We start from the raw sequence: 22370 nt of genomic DNA, 5'->3' as shown, positions 1-22370 counted from the left end.
ACTTTCTATGGGGGCTGCCTGCCTGCATTACATTCTATGGGGGCTGCCTGCCTGCATTATATTCTATGGGGGCTGCCTGCCTGCATTACATTCTATGGGGGGCTGCCTGCCTGCATTACATTCTATGGGGGCTGCCTGCCTGCATTACATTCTATGGGGGCTGCCTGCCTGCATTACATTCTATGGGGGCTGTGCTGCATTATATTGTATGGTGTCTGCCTGCATTACATTCTATGGGGGCTGGCTGCATTCCATTCCATGGGCCTGTGCTGCATTATATTCTATGGGGTTGGCTGCATTCCATTCCATGGGCCTGTGCTGCATTATATTCTATGGGGCTGGCTGCATTCCATTCTATGGGCCTGTGCTGCATTATATTCTATGGGGCTGGCTGCATTACATTGTATGGTGGCTGTGCTGCATTATATTGTATGGGGCTGTGCTGCATTATATTCTATGGGGCTGTGCTGCATTATATTCTATGGGGCTGTGCTGTATTACATTCTATGGGGCTGTGCTGCATTTAATTCTATGGGGCTGGCTGCATTACATTCTATGGGGCTGTGCTGCATTTAATTCTATGGGGCTGGCTGCATTACATTCTATGGGGGCTGTGCTGCATTACATTCTATGGGGCTGGCTGCATTACATTCTATGGGGGCTGTGCTGCATTACATTCTATGGGGACTGTGCTGCATTAAATTATATGGGGCTGTTCTGTATTACATTCTATGGGGCTGGCTGCATTACATTCTATGGGGGCTGTGCTGTATTACATTCTATGGGGGCTGTGCTGTATTACATTCTATGGGGGCTGTGCTTCATTACATTCTATGGGGGCTGTGCTGTATTACATTCTATGGGGGCTGTGCTGTATTACATTCTATGGGGGCTGTGCTGTATTACATTCTATGGGGGCTGTGCTGTATTATAGTCTATGGGGGCTGTGCTGTATTACATTCTATGGGGACTGAGCTGTAATGCTGGATACAGCTGTAATTATATGTTATATAGTCGTGTTACACTCCCCTCACTTCTTGTAGCCTACAAGTGTACAAAGATATTATACAATCACCATGTGACAAGTGGGCCTGTGTGACTTCAAATGCCAGGGCTGAATTTTAGTCCCAGTCCGGCCCTGCGTACATTTACGTCATGGCGATTGTATGAGGCATAGTTGTGCCTGCACGATCGCACCTGAGAGCCCGACTGAAGTGATAGCCGAGAGCTGGCAGTCACAGCCAGGGGCAGTACCAGCACCATCTCCAGTTGGTTATTCCACTAGATGTTGCAGTCAATATCTATCCCAGCATTTAGGAGGCTAGAAGAGGGAGGGGGCCGCCTCTCCCTCCCGGTCTGCACCCCCGTTAAATAATTGCATGCTGCCATGATGGTGGTAGTCATGTCATCTCAAGGTCAAATGATGACATCTGGTCCTGCCAGCTACGGATGGCCTGTTACACTATGCCAACAGCATGGTCTAAAAGGCGTTTTGTCAGTGTCACGGACTGCTAGAATCCATTGTAATGCACTATACCAACCATCAGCGTAATAACAGTTAAAGTCCCATACAGGCACTAAGTAGAAGAGTAAAAAAATAGAAAGAAAAATATTTAAAAAAAACCCATAAAATAATGAAAAAATATTTGGTATTGTCGCTTCTGGAATCATCTGATCTATAAAATTGACACACTAGTTAAGCCCTTCAGTGAACTTAGTAAAAAGAAACAAAAAAAACCTTGTCAAACTATGACTCTTAATTAGTGATGAGCGAATATACTCGTTACTCGAGATTTCTCGAGCACGCTCGGGGGTCCTCCAAGTATTTTTTAGTGCTCGGAGTTTTAGTTTTTAGCACTGCAGCTAAATGATTTACATCTGTTAGCCAGCATAAGTACATGTGGGGGTTGCCTGGTTGCTAGGGAATCCCCATATGTACTTATGCTGGCTAACAGATGTAAACCATTCAGCTGTGGCGAAGAAAACTAAATCTCCGAGCACTAAAAAATACTTTGAGGACACCCGAGCGTGCTCGAGAAATCTCGAGTAACGAGTATATTCGCTCATCACTACTCTTAATCATACTGCCAAAAAAAGTAGAATAAAACACGATCAACAAGCCGAAAGTAAATAAAAATGTTACAACTGAACACATCATCTTTTCCATCGTAAAACAAGACACAATACAGCTGCATTAGTGGAGAAGTAATAAAGCTATATCTCTCAGGATATAGCAATGCAAAAACAATTTATATTTTCTTTAAAGGGAATCTGTCACCCCCCCCCCAGGCGTTTTTAGCTAAAAGAGCCACCTTGTGCAGCACTAATGCTGCATTCTGTCAAGGTGGCTCTTTTAGTTGTGGTCCCTTTGAACGCTAAAATAATCGTTTTTATAATTTGTCCCTGATACCTCGAATTAGTCCTGGGGGGCAGGTCTTTTCTCCCAGACACAAACGCCTCCCAGCCATCACTCAATACTCTGCGCGCCTCCTCTGCCTTCATTAACATCCCGCTGGGGCTCCCAGATTTACCTCCTTGTCAGTGACCACCGCGGTGCGTCCCTCGCTTCCCAGATGACCCGCGGTCGAAGCAGCAGCCGCAACAGCGACCACTTTGAGGAAATGAAGACGCAGCAGTCGCCCATGTGTTCTGCGGCCCCGACGCCTGCGCTGTAAGTTCGAAGGGCAGCACAAACTGCGCATGCCCGAAAAAAACTTACAGCGCAGGCATCGGGGCCACAGCAGAACACACGGGCAACTGCTGCGTGTTCACTTCCTCAAAGTGGTCGCTGTTGCGGCTGCTGCTTCGACCGCAGAAGGTCGTCTGGGAAGCAGGGATGCACCGCGGTGGTCGCTGACAAGGCGGTTTCTCTCCGGGGAAAAGACATGCCCCCAGGTCTATTTCAAGGTATCGGACAAATTATAAAAGCAATTATTTCAGCAGTGGCAGGGACCCGAACTAAAAGAGCCACCTTGACAGAATACAGCATTAGTGCTGCACAAGGTGGCTCTTTTAGTTAAAAACGCCTGGGGGGTGACAGGTTCCCTTTAAAATAGTTTTTAGTTAATAAAAGTGGCAAAACATAAAAACAATTGCTATAAATTTGGCATCGCTGTAATCGCACTGACTTGAAGAATGAAGTCGCCTAATCATCTAATCACTTATACCGCATGAGGAACAGCATAAAAAATAAATATACCAAATTGTTGGCATGCTGTTGATTTGTTCATTCTGCTTTGCAAAGATCTCAGTAAGACTTGGCGCACATTTATTCTGCCCTCTGTGCTGAGCGCTTACACCGTAGTTTCCGTGTAAATCTCTGAAATATGTGATTCATATGGAACCTCTGGCAGAAGATTCCTTATAATGAGGCAGATGGAGGCATTGTGGACGCCGTCTGGTCGGTGATCCAGCGGTGTCCGTCTTTTTAATCACCTTAAAAGCACGGTCCTCCACAGTTTTGTGCTCTCTTGTAAAGGACATCACTGAACAGAGGTCAGCTGGAGTCCAGAGTAACTGCTGCCTCATTATAGTAATTGGATTCTTCGAGATTCATCTGAATAATGTCACTCGGAGATTTAGATGGAAACCCCGATGTAAGTGCTCAGCATTGAGCGACTGATAAATGTGATCCCAAATGTTATGTAAAATGTTCCCAATAAAAACTTCAACGCAATCCACAAAGAAAGTAAGTCCCCACTCAGGTCAATAATTTCTCTGGAAATATATGGGGCTTCCACATTACTTGTAGCACAAAGCCTTTGGAAAAGAGCTATGGTTCATCACCCCTCGAAAGAAATCCAGCAAATTCTGGGCTCCCAAATTTCCCCTCCCTCACAGTGTGCCTAAACCATATTTAGCGTCCATGTATTTGGCATTCCTATAGTGATGAGAGCCCGCTTGATTTACGTGCTTGTCTCTAGAAGCACAAGCTGGGCATGAGATATCCAAAATGTCCTTTGTTTTCTCCATGTAGGAGAACTCCATTGCAGATTTACATTTCCCTTTAGCACATGAGATTGTGATCTCCGAAAAACCTACAGAAATGGAAGGTTTGAGCTGCATTACTCTACCTAACAAAGTCACATACATCATCAAGAAACAACTAAGTTTTCACAATGGGGATGGTATCAAGAAAATGGATTTACCCACTTCTAATAGGTATTCACCTCTATCCACAAAAGAAATAGGAGTGCATACCCCAAGCCCTAAGAGGGCTCCCCCTCAATGCACACACCTAGGTCATTAGTGGACAACTAACTGCCGAGCACCATTACCCTACTATTTATAACAATTCCACATGCGAAAAAGGGGGGCATACAACTAACTGTCTGCAAGCCAAAACAAAAATCCTAACACACCACAAAAAAGCAACCAAAGAACAAAAAAAATTGTCAAATCCACAACAACTTAAAATGAATTAGGATTTTTTCAACCTAAACCCAGAAAAACTAAACTAGGTACATAGGGCCATAAACTCACCAAAAACAAAATATACCTTACACAATCGTAGAAAATATTTAACCTCGCTTCCCATAAGTTGTCCCATGATGAGGAATCACCCCTACACTGGCCCAGGAGGAGGCTGTCAGAGAGGTAAAGATAAGCGATGCCCTCTATAAACAGCAGCGAGAGGAGCCTCGGAAATTAATGCAGCAGAATACGGACGTATTTTCCAAACTGCACGTTGTACTTCTTTGATCCAACATGACATTGTCACCGAGCCTCAGATACGGGTACGAATGAAACCATGCTGTGTGCCAGAGGCCAGGAGGCAAGGCATCGCAGGTGAGGTAAAACAAATGCTCCAGCTAGGAGTTATTGAGGAGTCCAGGAGTGAGTGGGCTGGCCACATTGTGTTGATCCTGAAGCAGGCCGGATCGTTATAACTTCTGAAAACTAAATGAAGTGTCAAAGTTTGACTTTTATCCAATGCCCCAGGTGGACGAGCTGATTGAGAGATTGGTGCAGGCCCAGTACTTCACCACGCTCGATCTGACCAAGGGTTACTGGCAGGTGCCTCTAACAGAGTTGGCAAAAGAAAACACCACTTTTGTAACGCTGGAGGGTCTCGATCACGCTATCGTCTTGTCTTTTGGGTTACATGAGGCCCCAGGCACGTTCCAGAGGCTAATGGACATGGTGGTAGGGGCCCCATCAGAAGAATGTGCCAGCATATTTGGATGATATCATCATCTTTAGTACTGACTGGCATACCCACTTGTCCCAGGTACAAGCGGTCGTGAATTCGCTCAGAGCCATGGGCTTTACAGTGAACCCAAAACAATGTGCGATAGGTCTTCGCGAGGTGCATTGTGATTACAGCCACGTCTGTGATTACAACCCAGAATAAAAGTGAGTGTGGATTTGGTCAAAGTAGCTGATACGGCTTTTAGTTTTGGAGAGATTTTGCCGGTCTGGTAGTGGGGCCAATCTCTCCGTACACTTTGGGTTTTGGGAGTGGCTCTATGTCCACGAAACCCAGTTAAACATTCAGCTTTGTCTTCGGTGTGTCAGAGTTTTGTTTGCAAGCTGCAGAGCAGGAGCCTCTATGCCACCCAGGCCTGTGTGATGTTGAACACAGAGCCTGGAACAACAAACCTGCTGACGCATCCTCATTACAGTGGAAATTCCATTAGCAGTTGCTAAGAATATGAATCCCCCAAATACATTAGTCTAACGTCTGACAGTCTAATGTGTATGGGGGCCTCCCAACAGATGATCTCGGATTGCCAATTCTTTTTTAAAGAACACAGTGTTTATGGGGCAGTCAGGAAAGATAGCTTTCAGTCAAATGATCAAATAATTGTTCAGCTGTGAGTGATCAATTGTGTTGGGGGGGTGTATGAGGGTACGTTTCCACATTCAGTATTTGCTGCAGATTGGACGCTGTGTACAACCACAGCATCCAATCCGCAACATCCAGATGTTACAGAATAGTGGAGGGGATTTTATGAAATCCATTCTCCACTATGCGTTCAAAGACGCAGGTGGCAGACTTGCATATACGCACATGTGGAGCGTCTTTAAAGACCGCAGCATGTCTATTTATGTTGCTGAGACGCTCAGTCTTCGCAAGATAGATAACAAAGTCTATGTGTAGGATGTGGTGATTCCGCATTTGTTCAATGAAAACATACAGAATCACCGGCGTTAAAAAGCTGGCAGCACTTTGGGCGGAGCAGGGTATCTGCATATCCGGACCGTGGAAACATACCCTCATAATCCAGTGAGCCCTTCATTAAGATGTGTTAAGGTGTGTGCTTTAGAATTACAGGCCACAAATAGAGCAAATATATATAAAAAATAATAGTAAAGCCTGATGTTTCATTCATGGTTTTTTCTCTCCATATTTTCCACTACTTCTGTCTGATGACTTTCAAAAACAAGTATGAAAAATCCCCATCTTTAGAGAACATTAAACAATGTGATACAAAAATAAGAGATTACAGAGGTCAACACTGCGGAGATGTGAAGAAAACACATCAGCTTGAGAGTCCCTCTCTCACTTTCAGTACTGAATGTTAAAGTGCTCCAATAAAGAAGCTTTTATTCAAACTGGATGGACGTGCTGGAAACACCCTTTCGTTTTCTTCATTTTGGCTGAAATGACCAGCAGGTACGGCACCCACCAGCTACATTTGTTTGCAACAATTTTAATATACCTTTTGCCTGTCAAGCTCCGATCTTCTCCCTCCCCACCTCTCTCCCACAGATACTGCAGAGATCTGATTAAGCAAGCCTGCATTTTCTCTACTCATATAATAATGCTAGAAATAGGCCCGATGCTATCACATCAGGAGTGCGGTAAAATTAACATCTGTATGCTTAGTGGTACTGACAGGAGCAGCGGACATGTCTCACACCGTTTGCGCTTTCCAACATACCGTATTTTTCAGATTATAAGACGCTCCAGATTATAAGACGCACCCTAAATTTTGATTAGAAAAATAAGAAAAAAATATTTTTTAATAAGATGGTAGTGCTTCTTATAACCCTTGCATCTTATTGCTTACCGGGGGTGGTGGTTACGGTGAATTGGGTTCCCAGGGTCGCTGCTGGAGGAGGCAGGAGTGGGGTGATGCTGCAGGCAGGAATGAGGGGGGCTCTGATATTCGGCGCGCTGCTGCAGGGGTCTTGTGCTGCTGCCGGGTGTCTCTGGGTGCCAGGCGGTTGCTGGCCGATGCTGCAGGTGTCTCCAGTGCCCAGCGTTGCTGCAGGTGTCTCCGGTGCCCAGTGGTGCTGCGTGGGTGTCCAGCGCTGCCCAGGGCTCTGCCGACATTTTGCGACAGGCCAGAGCCCCAGCACTTCCATGGTTCCATGTGCAGTAGTTTCCTGGAATATGGCTGCCGCTGGGGGCAGCGCATGCGCAGATAGTGATCTTGGGACCTAGATCTCGAGAGATGAGATTTCAGCGCAGAGAACTTGGTCCTGAGATCACCATCTGCGCATGCGCCGCCCCTGGCGGCGGCCATATTCCCGGAGACCACCGCACATGGAACCGTGGAAGTGCTGGGGCTCTGGCCTGTCGCAAAATGTCGACAGAGCCCCGGGCAGCGCCGGACACCCACGCAGCACCAGTGGGCACAGGAGACACTTGCAGCATCGGCCAGCAACTGGTATCTGTTCTATATCATCCCTCTGCATTTTTGTATTTTTGTGCAAGTGACACTGCAGCGGTGCCTTATTGGATTCGGGGACAGCAGCCAGAAGTCCCAACTGGCGATTATTATATTAGATGATATCATTAATTAGCATCCTGACTGCTAGTTGGTGATTATCATATGCTAAAGGTCCACACATCGATGTCTCTGTGCGTTTTCTTGGCATATCGCATGGGGTGTTCTATTTGAAGTTCAAGTGATCAGTAGCAACCAAAAGTCATCAGCTACTCTATGATTGGTCTCATTCTTAATCCCTTAACGACCAGAGGTATGTTTAATAGCCATAACTTTTTTTTATTTTTCCATCAATAGGGCCATGTGGGAGCTTATTTTTTGCGGGACACCATTGGTTTTATCATATCATTTTCTGGAAAACGGAAAAAAAAAATCCAAGTGCGGTGAAATAGCAAAAAAAAGTTCAATCCCACAGTTGTTTTTTTAATCATGTTCACTAAATGCTAAAACTGACCTGCTATAATGATTCTCCAGGTCATTACGAGTTGATAGATACCAAACATGTATAGGTTCTTTTTTATTTAAGTGATGAAAAAAAATTCCAAAGTTTTTTATAAAAAAGAAAAAGTGCACCATTTTCCGATACTCGCTGCATGTCCATTTTTCTCGGGTTGCGTGAGTTCTTATTTTTTGCGTGCCGAGGTGAAATTTTTAATTATGTCATTTTGATGCAGATATGATCTTTTGATCACCTGTTATTGCATTTTAATGCAATGTTGAGACGACCAAAAAAACATAATTGTGGCATTTTGACTTTTTTCTCGTTACGCCATTTAGCGATCGGGTTAATTCTTTTTTTTTTATTAATAGATCGGGCGAATCTGAACGCGGTGATACCAAATATGTGTATGCTTGATTTTTTTAATTGCTTTGTTTTGAATAGGGCGAAAGGGGGGTGATTTGAACTTTTATATTTTTTTTATTTTGAAAAACTCTCATGGTGCTAGTGGGGATCTCACCGAGGTCACGGCCGTTCTGCCTGGCGGGGAACGCAGCCTCAGTGACCAGAGGCAACCTTGATGACGTCACCGCCAGTGGCTGAGGCTGCAGTGGCTGAGGCTGCAGTCGCAGCAGTTCAGTCACCAGTAGTTCTCAGCCTGGATGGTCGCATCTTGGCACCATCCAGGTTGAAAAAGAATTATGCCCCAGACATGGATTACGGCGTGGGACAGAACGACAGATAATTGAGGGATATTGTTTTTTTTTTATTTTAGTTTTATTACAGGAGATTGAGGGCTTCGGTGGAATAGGCGTTAGGTGAGTAGAAAAAATTGGAATTCGGCTCAACAGGACTGAATTTTCATTTTCTTTTTCAAAAGAAAATATGATGCATACAAAAGAACAATTTACATGGACGACATGACTAAGTCAACACGTTTCGACTGCACTAGGCAGTCTTACTCATGAGTCAGGCCACAGGGAAACTAGTGATGCACTCTGCTCACTGTGGACACCAGGTCGCGGCGCCGCCACATTTCTGCCGCCGGTATCCTGTAGAAAGGACACTGCTCTGGTGCACTCCGAACTGCCCACCGCCGCAGCATCGCCACACCTCTGCCGCAACCCCCCGGTAAGCCTGTGTTCGCACTATAAGACGCACCCCCCATTTTCCTCTCAAATTCTTTTGGGGAAAAGTGCATTTTATAGTCCAAAAAATACGGTAGGTGTTCGGTACGGACACCGACGTTTACTGTTCGGGTTCGCCCACATCTAGTCTTGAGGAACTCACTAGCTAGGAATCCTTCACACACCCTCAATTTCTTAAAGTCTGGGAGAGATAGAAATCTGGCCTAACGTATTAAGGAAGTTTTTAACCCGTCTTTCAATGTCAGATTCCAGGGTCTCTGTTCACTTCTCTCTGCTGTTATTATATGCACTTTAGAAGTCTTACACTGATCTCACTTGATACTACTTCTTTGTTCTGATACAGCCTAATATATCATGAATATGGTTAGGTCCCTTTTCTAGGTACTCTGTTTTGTTTTGTTTTTTTTCGTTTAGTATTCATAGTTGTCTGTTTTCCAATTTTGTCTGTACCCTTGTCTCAAAATGTTTTAAGCACCTTAGGGTGCCTCTTGTGACATCACACGTTATCATTATTCCATTGCATCTCATGACTTGTCACAGTAATTTTGTTTACTAAAATGTTAAAAGAATTGTTAAAAAGTCTGATCTTCACAACACGTTTGTAGAATTGCATTATGGCACAAACAAAGGAGATTTCATGGGACATCAGAAGATGAATTGTTAATACTAATCAAGCTATTAAAGGTTCGAAAACCTTCTCTTAAAGAGTTTTGACTTTACCAATTTACAATCAGATTGTGAAAAAATGGAGGAAATTCAGGACCATTGTTACTCTCCCAAGAAGTGAACGACCAACAAAGGTCATACCAAGAGCAAGGAGTTTTAATAGTCTGCGAGGTCACAAAGGAACCTAAGGTAACCTCTAATCAACTAAAGGCCTCTCTCACATTAACCAACGTTAATGTCCATGATTCCACCATCAGGAGGACACTGCAGAACAATGGTGTGCAAGGCAGGATTGCAAGAAGAAAGCCACTGCTCTCCCAAAAAAAATATTGCTGCCCATCTGCAGTTTGCTAAAGCATAACTGGACATGCCAGAAGGCTATTGAAGCAAGGTATTGTTGAGACCAAATTAGAGCTTTTTTTGTTTAAAGGGAACCTGTCACGAGAAAAAATGCTATTACGCTGCAGATATGGGGTAATCTGCAGCTTACTAGCCTTACTAACCTGCCTGGCACCTGCACTTACCCAAACCCTGCGGGCAGAAAATGAACTTTATTTCCCCAGCAATGTTTGGGTTTCATTCACAGGGACGGCATGGGTTTAGTCACCATTCTGAGTATATACAGCGAAGTCTGTAACCGCGCCCCATATTGCATACTTGCGGGTCACATGACCGCCTGTTACCGGAACCAAGGAATCCTAACAGTGTACAGTGCGCGCGGTGTGAGGCTTCACAAGTCTGCAGTCACATAGAGTAACTGCACACTTGTAGTTTAATACCAGACAAGCCCATTAAAGTTTTGGAATGGCCAAGTGAAAACACTGACCTTAATCTTATAGAAGTGTTTTAGAAGGACCAGAAAACAGCAGTTAATGGGAGCAAACTCACCAACATAAAAGCTGAAGTTGTTTTATAGGGAAGAACAAGCTAAAATTCCTCCAAGCTGATGTGCAGGGCCAATCAACACTTATTGGTAAGCATTTAGATTCACGTATTGCTGCACAAGGGGGTCACACCGGGTACTAAAAGCACTGTACTTTTGCCATTCACAGAAATGTGATATTGGATAATTTTCCTTATTACAAAAATGATATAAATAGTCTAATTTTTTTTTTCATTTGTTATATTTGGTTCTCTGTATCTACTTTTATGACTAAAATCTGATGTAATGTTAGATCATATTTATGGAGAAATGCAGAAAATTCTAACAGGTTCACAAACTTTCAAGCACCAATGTAAATCCAATAAATGAGAACTTTTACAAACTGCTAGATTTATTATAAATGGTGCACACAGTCCACAACAAATTATATGACATTTAATAAACCACTCTAAAAACACACAGCGTAGTGCAGGTAAGTGCAATGCTGTTCTGATAATGTGTAATATGTCACATTTATTAAATATATAACTGGTCAACAAAATCCTTCTGAGCACAAATTAGCTTGACCTTGATGTTCCGCATGATCACATTAAAGCCATGATATCACATGGTCCAGCAGAGTTGTCTGTTCTGTGAATAATGTATGTGCAAGAAGTTTTATTCAGAGTGGCTTTACAAGCCGGGTCTTTCAGGACCGGCATCAGCATCCTATGGAGAAATGAATGGTTAGTGAGTCATGTCATCTTAATACTGCAAGCAACATACTGCTTTTCTTGGGGATATCTATACTAATTGCTAAACTATTTGAAATGGACCAGTAACTAGATTACCAATACAAACCTGATGAGGTTGGTGAACTTACTTTGAAAATCTATGTTAAAATATTCTTTTTGAATCTGATTGATAGCTCTTCAGAGTATTTCCTTCCTACTGCTGCTTTGACTACCCAGCCTGATTGACAAGCTCCTCAGTGTCACCCCTCTCCCCTGCTGCTGATAAGATCTCATGCTGTTCTGCACAAGGCTTGGAGGGTGAAGATTGAGCACATTTAGTGAGCCTAGTGCACGCCTGTTTTAATGAACTGGCTCGCTGTAGCACAACTCACCTAATTCAGTAAGAGGCGCACACCACTTAATGAACTAGGTGCATATCTTAATTTGCTTGAACCACTGCCAGCGATGTACTCTAGTCAGGGACTGGAGTACGTGTTTGGAGCAAGTTGCATCACTAAAGTGGTGCAACTTTTCATGAGTTTAGTGGGTGCGCGTAACCACACCTCATCTCGCACATATTGGCTTAGTTGGCCTGTACTGACGTGTAAATATGAAAAGTCGCAATATTTTTGCATAACTTCTGAGTTGCACATATTAAACTGGACTCATAAAATGCTCATTATCACTATTATACAGTCATTTACAAATGAATAAAGATCTAAGAGATCTATCTATGCTGTTTTATTCTGAAAGTTGGTGACAGATCCAAAAACCAAAAAATCTCTAAGCAATTTCAAGCTGTGTGCATCATCAGGATCTGCACGAAAACCTGATAGAATCCTTTATTACAGAATGGAGTAAGATTCACCTTATTCATTAAGAGACAAGTGTTCCTTAATGAATTAGGTGGAACTCTTCAGCTAGCATGGGGTAATTCAAGAAATTTACTCCAATCACGATATTTCTGTCATAGTTTACACCACTTTTGTGAATCTCTACTCACTTTTCAAAAGGTTTGTGACGTTACCTAGGATTGTCGTAAAGTTGCCAAAAATCACAAAATTTTGTACAATTGTGGTTGAAAAACAAATTGCGACAATTCAAAAAGTTTTACACTGGAATTGTGGTGAAACCTGATTGCTAAATAGGGGCCTCCGTATTATAAAGAAGAAGATAACTTGGAGAAGTCACCTCTCTGTATTCTTTCTGCCTGCTATAATGGCACTAATGGCAGCCTATTCTTGTCTAATCAATGCTTGGCATTTATGATGATTTATCTATTTTTTGTTTGTTCTGATGCTGTTTGAGGATTGACTTCAGGTTCTGAATGGGATTGAGACCTGGGGAGATTTCTGGCCATAGACCCAAAATTTAAATGTTTTGTTCTCCAAGCCTTTTAGTTATCACTTTTGCCTTGTAACATGGTGCTCCATTATGCTGGATATTCATCACCAAATTTTTCCTGGATCGTTGAGAGAATTAACTGTTATAGGATGTTTAGATCCCATTCTTTATTCACAGCAGTTTTGTTAGGCAAAAGTGTTAGTAAGCCCACTTCATGGAGGAAAAGTAGCCCCACAAATGAATGGTCTCAGGATGTTTTACTGTTGGCGTGACACAGGGCTAATGGCAGTTCTCACCTTATCTTCTCTGGGCAATCATTATTCTAGATGTTCCAAAAAGATTGAAATGTGCTTTCCTAGAGAAAATAAGTTTACCACAGTCCCCTGAAGCCCAATCCCTTAGTTCCTGCAAAGTTGTTTTGTCTGATGATGAAGCCCCCTTCAAACTGTTTGGGACATCCTGAACAATAATTATCTGGAGGACAAAAGGTGAGTGCTACCATGAGTCCTGTGTCATGACAGGAAAACTTCCTCAGATCATTCATGTGTGGTGTTTCTTTTCATCCTAGGGAGTGGGCTCACAATATCTAACCATGCTTCATGAACAACTTCTGTCAATGATCCAGGAGCAATTTGCTCATGAAAAAAATGCCTTTTCCAGCATTGTGGAACAAGGCAAAAGTGATATAACATTGAAATTTTGAGTCCATGGCCAGGAAACTGCCCAGATTTCAATCTCAAGTACTTGTGGTCAATTCTCAAAAAGCTGGAGAACAAACAAAACCACAGAAATTGTGATAAACTCCAAGCACTGATTAGACAAGAATGAGTCCCATCATTCAGGATTTGTCCCAGAAGCCGAAATCCAGCTTCCAGGGCAAATGCAGAAGTCTTTAACCCCTTAGTGACCATCAATACGTCTTTTAATGACCTGCGATAAAAGAGACCAGCGACGCGTGACAGTCCAGCAGCTGTCAGCTATATACTATACCTGACAACTTGCTGCATCAGCCGCTATCAGTGTTGGCACTGACTTTGTTGGTCGTTTAACCCTTTAAATGCTGCGGTCAATACTGACTGCGACATCTAGATGGTTAACAGAGTGTGAGGCTTCCTTTTTAACCCCATTGGCACCATGAGATCTTGGTTGTGTGGTCCTGATGTTTGCCATGGCAGTTCACTGCCAAATAGCGACTTTATAGTCTGCCGGCTACAGTGGCCTGTTCAGAAGTTGGAAACATTTAGGTAGTAAAAAAAATGTTCATTCCTGCCATGTCACTGTGCATTAATTCCTAAAAAGCACCTGAAGGGTTAAGAAACTACCCAAAAGCAATTTTGAATACGTTGAGGAGTGCTGTTTTAAAATGGCATCACTTTTGGAGGTTTCCAATATATAGGACCCCCAAAGTCACTTCAAAACTTAATAGGTCCCTAAAAAAATAAGTTTTGTAAATTTCCTTGAAAAAATGCTGCTACATTTTTAAATCTTCTAAAATGCTAACAAAATAAGACAACATTTTACAAATGGTGCTGATGTAAAGCAGACATGAGGGAAATGTTATTTAATAATGTTTTTGTGTGGTATGACTATCTGGATTAAAGAAATAGTTTGAAAATTCGAATTTTTGTCAAATTTCTGATATTTTTATATATTAATGCAAAATATATCAACCTAAATTTACCATTATCACAAAGTATGATGGGTTAAAAAAAAAACTTCTCAAAATCAATGGGATATGTTCAAGCATTCCAGAGTTATTACTACATACAGTATAGTTACACATGTCCGATTTAAAAAAAAATAAAAAAAAAAAATTGCACGGTCACCAAGGGGTAAGGCTAGGTTCACATTGCGTTAGGGCAATCCGTTTAGCGCTAGCGCTAGCGGATTGCGCTAACGCAATGTTTTTTTAGGGGCCGCGTTAGGGGTCGCGTTAATGTCCCCGCTCTCGCAGATCCCCGATCTGCGAGAGCGGGGAACGGACCTCGGGCGCGCCGCGGACGCTGCAAGCAGCGTCCGAGGCGCGCTACAAAAGAACGGCACATCGCTAGCGCGAGCCGAAAAATGGCACGCGCTTGCGATGCACTAGAGGGAAACTTCACATTGCTGTCAATGGGCACGCTAACGGACCCGTTGCACGGCGTTAATTGCGACATTTTCGCCGTGCAACGCTGTCCGTTAGCGTGCACACATTAACGCAATGTGAACCTAGCCTTAAAAATAAGGGTCAGCACCGTAAATATTGAGTCTCTGCATAAACTTGATGTAAAAGTTTAATAACTTATATAAGTGCTTAGAATTGTACATCAGTAACCAAAGAAACTTATGACTAAAAGATCTAAAAAACAAAACAAAACATTGAAGCAACAAACTTTGTGAAAACAAAAATATATTTCAGTCTCAAAACTTTTGGTCATGATTGTAGCCCACAACTGATCTTCTCTTATTTATGAATGAGACTATACATCCTCACCTGCTGCAGCAGTCCATATTGCCATCTAAGTCACAAGTACACATCATGCATTCTTCCTTAAACCATGTTGAATTTAAAGCTCTTTTGATGTCTTCATCCATGCACCCTATGGTCAAGGAAGAACATTGGAATGAGTGGAATGTTTTACCAGTTGAATCCTGAAGAAAAACTGGCCATGAATCATAGTTTGCCATTGACATTGAGATCCTCTAAAGAGTAATAACAATTTTTGCTGAATATCATCTTGCACATATTTGGGCCACAACTGGAAAAGCCTGTCCGGAAAGAGAAAGGTGTGACAGTTGGTCATGTCGAACTTCGCCAGTAGTAGTGCAGAGAACCAGCGTCTGTCTGAGAGATAAGTATAGTTGTTTTTTTTTCTTAAACCACCCTAACCCCAATAAGTATAAGTCATAAAGATAGGAATAACCCCTAGTACCTAAACTTTTGGGAGTTTAGGAGTTTTTTTTACATGTCTTAGGCCCATTTACTCTGAGCAGATCAGTGGGAGTCAGGATCCTAAGACCCCCATCGATTGCTGAAAAGACCCCTTCGAAGTGTGCAGCTCAGAGCACAGTAGCATACATCTCCTGCCTGAGCTCACATGTTGTGGAGTATGGATGCAATAGAAATGACTTTCTACTTTATCCATACTTTCAGTGTCTACGTGTGTTGTCTCAGGATCGTGACTCGCACCGATCTGCTCAGGACAAAGGGGTCTAAAATGTAAACAAAAAAGCTCCCAAAAAGCTAAGTTACTATAGGTATACCTAGTTCTTGTGCATGCATAAAGTCGGGTTTGGCTACCTGTAGTGATAAGCTGCACCCTACTGGTTAAACCCAACTGTCACTTAAGCCAGTGAAGGGAATTTATAAAAAGCTAATAATTCTGGGGAGGAAAAAAAATAATCACTAATTTTGTCTCTTACCCCATATACTATTTTTTTTCTGTTCACGACACTAACTACTTTTTAGTAGGTTTAGCAGGAGGAGAGTTAACAAGGCATGATGGATTTACTGAAAGATACAAAAGAATTTGGTCTTAATTATAGGAAAAATCTCAAAATATATTGAAAATTTCAAGTTGTGGAGCCCAAAGCCTAAGATGCACCAAATTTATCGAGAGGTGTGTGCATTGTAGTAAACTTGGTATATGTATCACAGTGAAAGATGTATGCTGTGATATGTCAGCAACAAAAATAGGCCCAAATGCCACAAACCAAAAAGCAGGGCATGTGTATGTTCATGTTATAAAAGATAATTTAATTGAAAAAATTAAAAATACATAACTTTCATGACTATAACAAACACATAGAATGAGGTGGGCGAGCCAAGAATAATCCCCAGCAATAAGGTTTAAAGTAGTTTAATACCTAAAATATGTACAGTATGTATGAGGAACCAATAGAAATCCCATAGATACAGTCATGGCCAAAAGTATTGACATCCCTGCAATTCTGTCAGATAATACTCAGTTTCTTCCTGAGAATGATTGCAATCACAAATTATTTGGTATTATTATCTTCATTTAATTTGTCTTAAATGAAAAAACACAAAAAGAATTGTCCTAAAGCCAAATTGGATATAATTCCACACCAGACATAAAAAAGGGGGTGGACAAAAGTATTGGCACTGTTCGAAAAATCATGTGATGCTTCTCTAATTTGTGTAATTAACAGCGCCTGTAACTTACCTGTGGCACCTAACAGGTGTTGGCAATAACTAAATCACACTTGCAGCCAGTTGACATGGATTAAAGTTGACTCAACCTCTGTCCTGTGTCCTTGTGTGTGTACCACATTGAGCATGGAGAAAAGAAAGAAGACCAAAGAACTGTCTGGGGACTTGAGAAACCAAATTGTGAGGAAGCATGAGCAATCTCAAGGCTACAAGTCCATCTCCAAAGACCTGAATGTTCCTGTGTCTACCGTGCACAGTGTCATCAAGAAGTTTAAAGCCCATGGCACTATGGCTAACCTCCCTAGATGTGGACGGAAAAGAAAAATTGACAAGAGATTTCAACGCAAGATTGTGCGGATGTTGGATAAAGAACCTCGACTAACATCCAAACAAGTTCAAGCTGCCCTGCAGTCCAAGGGTGAAACAGTGTCAACCCGTACTATCCGTCGGCGTCTGGATGAAAAGGGACTGTATGGTAGGAGACCCAGGAAGACCCCACTTCTTACCCCGAGACATAAAAAAGCCAGGCTGAAGTTTGCCAAAACTTACCTGAAAAAGCCTAAAATGTTTTGGAAGAATGTTCTCTGGTCAGATGAGACAAAAGTAGAGCTTTTTGGGCAAAGGCATCAACATAGAGTTTACAGGAGAAAAAAAGAGGCATTCAAAGAAAAGAACACGGTCCCTGCAGTCAAACATGGCGGAGGTTCCCTGATGTTTTGGGGTTGCTTTGCTGCCTCTGGCACTGGACTGCTTGACCGTATGCATGGCATTATGAAGTCTGAAGACTACCAACAAATTTTGCAGCATAATGTAGGGCCCAGTGTGAGAAAGCTGGGTCTCCCTCAGAGGTCATGGGTCTTCCAGCAGGACAATGACCCAAAACACACTTCAAAAAGCACTAGAAAATGGTTTGAGACAAAGCACTGGAGACTTCTAAGGTGGCCAGCAATGAGTCCAGACCTGAATCCCATAGAACACCTGTGGAGAGATCTAAAAATGGCAGTTTGGAGAAGGCACCCTTCAAATATCAGGGACCTGGAGCAGTTTGCCAAAGAAGAATGGTCTAAAATTCCAGCAGAGCATTGTAAGAAACTCATTGATGGTTATCAGAAGCGGTTGGTCGCAGTTATTTTTGCTAAAGGTTGTGCAGCCAAGTATTAGGCTGAGGGTGCCAATACTTTTGTCTGGCCCATTTTTGGATTTTTTTGTGAAATGATTAATGTTTTGCTTTTTGCTTCATTCTCTTTTGTGTTTTTCATTTAAGACAAATTAAATGAAGATAATAATACCAAATAATTTGTGTTTGCAATCATTTTCAGGAAGAAACTGAGCATTATCTGACAGAATTGCAGGGGTGTCAATACTTTTGGCCATGACTGTATACTGTATATCTTATTCACAAATGTTTTTAAGCTTTGCCTGGGGCAGTTGGTGTTTTGACAACAGAGTCCATTTGACATAGGGAAGACTAATCACATCGCAGAAATAAAAATGTTCTGAAATCTAAAAGATTTCTTAGTTTATAATCATTATTAGGGCCCCAAAGTAGACAATATGTTTGAAAGCTACTGCCCTTGCCGCTGGCCTCATGTGACCCCGCTCCGCTGCAGCCGTCCCCCGGTTAAGCTACTCTTTAAAAAGGAATACAGGATGCACCACCATTTTATTTAAAACATTTTTTTCCTATTATGCACCACAAAATTTGGGGTGCATCTTACAATGCGCAAAATACGGTATGTACAAAATGATAGCAGTGTGTTTAAAAGAACTGAGAAATGTCTGGGGATTGGGCTGGCCACTTCATAACATTAATTTTGTTGGTCTGGTTCCAGGATGTTGCCCGATTGCTGGTGTGTTTGGGGTCGTTGTGCTGCTGAAAAACCAATTTCAAGTGCATTTCTTCTTCAGAATAAGGTAACATGACCTCTTCAAGTATTTTGATATATTAAAAAACAGGTCCATCGTGCCTGGTGTGTGATAAATGGGCCCAACTCCATAGTATGTGAAACATCACCAAACTCAACAAACAATGAGATGGGCACCACCAATAAAGGTACCTTCACACTAAGCGACTTAACAACGATAACGATAGCGATCCGTGACGTTGCAGCGTCCTGGATAGCGATCTCATTGTGTTTAACACGCAGCAGCGATCTGGATCCCGCTGTGATATCGCTGGTCGTTGCTGAAAGTCCAGAACTTTATTTGGTCGTCAGATCGGCGTGTATCGTTGTGTTTGACAGCAAAAGCAACGATGCCAGCAATGTTTTACAATGGTAACCAGGGTAAATTTCGGGTTACTAACCGCAGGGCCGCGCTTAGTAACCCGATATTTACCCTGGTTACCATTGTAAAAGTAAAAAAAAAAAACAGTACATACTCACCCTCTGATGTCTGTCACGTCCCCCGGCGTCCGCGCTGCTGCTCAGAGCTTCCCGCACTGACTGTGAGTGCCGGCCGTAAAGTAAAAGCAGAGCACAGCGGTGACGTCACCGCTGCGCTCTGCTTTTACTTTACAGCCGGCACTCACAGTCAGTGCGGGAAGCAGACGGCGAGGGACATGACACCGGAATGTGAGTATGAAATGTTTTTTTTTTTTACATTTACGATGGTAACCAGGGTAAACATCGGGTTACTAAGCGCGGCCCTGCGCTTAGTAACCCGATGTTTACCCTGGTTACCCGGGGACTTCGGCATCGTTGGTCACTGGAGAGCTGTCTGTGTGACAGCTCCCCAGCGACCACACAACAACTTACCAACGATCACGGCCAGGTCGTATCGCTGGTCGTGATCGTTGGTAAATCGTTTAGTGTGAATGTACCTTAAGATACAAGGAGATCAGTCCTATGCATATAGATGAGCCATGAGTAAATAAAAGAGAAAAAATATGCACAAATATAGAATATATTTATTGTATAATTCATATACAAACAAGAGAGTTTTAAAAACAATTAAAAATCCCACAAAATAACCAAACAAACCCTAATAAAGTTGTGGTATATCCAAACTAACCATAGACACACAGGTATAAAATAATACAAAACCCAATAAAAAAAATCATTATCCTCAGCAGCACATCGCTCTATGAAAACTGCAGAGGTGCTGCCGATAACATGGTACTGTATGGAAACAGATTGCTCTATGAGGCTAGGTTCACATTTGCGGTTGAGTCCACAGCGTCTCGTCCACAACCGCATTGCAAAATGCATGCAAACGCTGTGTTTTTTATTCGCATCAAGTTACGCATGAAGGTTAAAAAAAGCAACGTTTGCACGCGTTTGCATGCGTTTTTGCCTGCGTTTGCGCTTTTTATGCACATGGGTTTGATATTCTCAGGAGGGCGTGTCTCAATCAGTTCCTGGACATGCACAGTCCGAAGTACGCAAGCGCATCGAACGCATGCGTACGCAAAGACATGCGTACGCATGTGTTCCCATAGACAGTAATGCGTTTCTTAATGCACTCATCCGCATGCGCATGCCTGCGCATATTTGACAGAAATTTGCTGCCTCAAAAATTGTAACATGGTGCGTCAACCGCGCCCCACCGCACAACGCGAAAAATCGCATGTGTAAGCAAACGCGGGCGAGCACATTCAAGCGCAAGCACCTGCGTCTACAATGTTATAGGTAGGAAATCAAGACGCATGCGGATGTATGCGTCAGAAACGCTGCGGACAGAACCGCAAATGTGAAACCAGCCTTAGCGATTGTTCTGTGCCCATCATTCTTCCTCAGCCGGTGTGAAGAGGCCGGGAAATAAGTGTTGAAGGACTTCAATATTGTTGATCACGCTTGTTTAATGGCCTGAACTTAGCACATGTAAATACAACCGAAATGTTTCTGTGTGATGGTGCAGTATGTCAGCATTTGGGGCCCCAGTATAACTTTTGCCCCAGGGCCCTTCTATGTCTAAAACCTGCCCTGGACATACAGGAACAGGCTTTTAGGACAGTCTACACAACACTGCTATGGCACACAGGAACAGACTTTAACCGCACTCTACACAATGCTGCTATGGCACATAGGAACAGTCTTTTCGAGCACAGAGCAAGAGGCTTATATAGCACACAAACTGAGGCTGATATGGCACAGAGAACCACACTGACAGCACACGAGGAACAGAATGGCGGCACAACCCGTGACCTGGCCTTTATGCAGGCAGGATCACATGGTGCACCAGCCACCAGCCATGCCAGTATTTGGCTGGTGAACTCGATCATTATGATGGACTTCGGAGAAAAGTCCATGTTCGAGGTCCGTGCACGGACGCTAGGAGTCGGGTACAAAACCCAAACTATACAGTTAGAGTTTGCTCATCACTAAGCATTGGAAATCTTTTTATCTGAGCAGCGTATTATTGTCTGCACATCTTTATATGTTTCCTCCTCTCCAATCAACTTTATGATCAAAGTTCTTTCTCCTTTGGTACAATGTTTGGAAGCACCCATTTTACTCACTGAGAAAGGGCTAAAATCAGCAGGTACAACATTTGCTACCCTCCTTTAAATAAGGACCATAATTGACACGTTTCTTCGCTGAATGAATGGCCTCCCTAATTCAACTCTGCATTACTATTAATTAGAACAACCCGTTTCATTAAATGAGTTAATTACACCTAATTAGCAGAATGCATGACGTGACTGTTGATTCTGTTGGTTGCACATATTTGACTACACCTAGTCATGTATTTTTTCCCATGTTGTATGATCTTTTCCGGCCAAAAACAGTAATTAAACACATTAATGATGTTATACTGCTATTATTTTGAACATAACTGTATATGCCTTTCTTGCCTGAATTTAAAAAAATGTTTGCTTTTTTTAATTTGAACATATACTGTACATACCCTGCATTTTTAGATGTATGGTCATATTAGCATTTCAAAATGTCAATGGGATGGAAAACTGATACAGCGCTCTATTAGCATAGAGATAGAAATCTGCCATAAATTAGAGATTTAACAGCATAAAAGGGTACACAATAGGGTTGAGCGACTTTTGCTTTTTTGAGGTCGAGTCGGGTTTCCCGAAACCCGACTTTCTCAAAAGTCGAGTCGAGTGAAATTGGCCGATCTTCTTAAAAAGTCGGGGTCGGAGGATCGGCCGAAACACGAAACCCAATGCAAGACAATGGGAAATCTATATATTTTTATATTTACTTCAGCGCGATATAGCACAAAAGCCGGTAATTCAATTGCCGGCTTTTCATTTCTCCTGCCTAAACCCGACATGATATGAGACATGGTTTACATACAGTAAACCATGTCATATCCCCCCTTTATTTTGCATATTCCATACTACTAATGTTAGTAGTGTGTATGTGCAAAATTTCGGCGCTGTAGCT

General features: G+C 42.5%; 1 protein-coding gene across 2 annotated transcripts in view; it reads right to left on the bottom strand.

The window, feature by feature from the left end:
• Positions 1–11179: 11179 nt before the first annotated feature.
• LOC143768475 (beta-microseminoprotein-like) overlaps positions 11180–22370 on the bottom strand; it is a 50205-nt gene continuing 39014 nt past the window's right edge. Inside the window, exons 3-4 of one of the 2 annotated variants that reach the window (XM_077257158.1) lie at positions 15346–15451; positions 11180–11523 (exon numbers count right to left, since the gene is read on the bottom strand). In XM_077257158.1, the coding sequence (XP_077113273.1) occupies positions 11400–11523; positions 15346–15451 (230 nt within the window). In that variant the 3' untranslated portion in view covers positions 11180–11399. The remainder of the gene's footprint in view (positions 11524–15345; positions 15452–22370) is intronic. The other variant, XM_077257157.1, reaches the window with a different exon arrangement.

Source organism: Ranitomeya variabilis, chromosome 4 (genome assembly GCF_051348905.1).
Source record: "Ranitomeya variabilis isolate aRanVar5 chromosome 4, aRanVar5.hap1, whole genome shotgun sequence".
Classification (NCBI taxonomy): Eukaryota; Metazoa; Chordata; class Amphibia; order Anura; family Dendrobatidae; genus Ranitomeya; species Ranitomeya variabilis.
The sequence above is the reverse complement of the archived record's forward strand: the minus strand, read 5'-3'. Positions and strand labels throughout refer to the sequence as shown.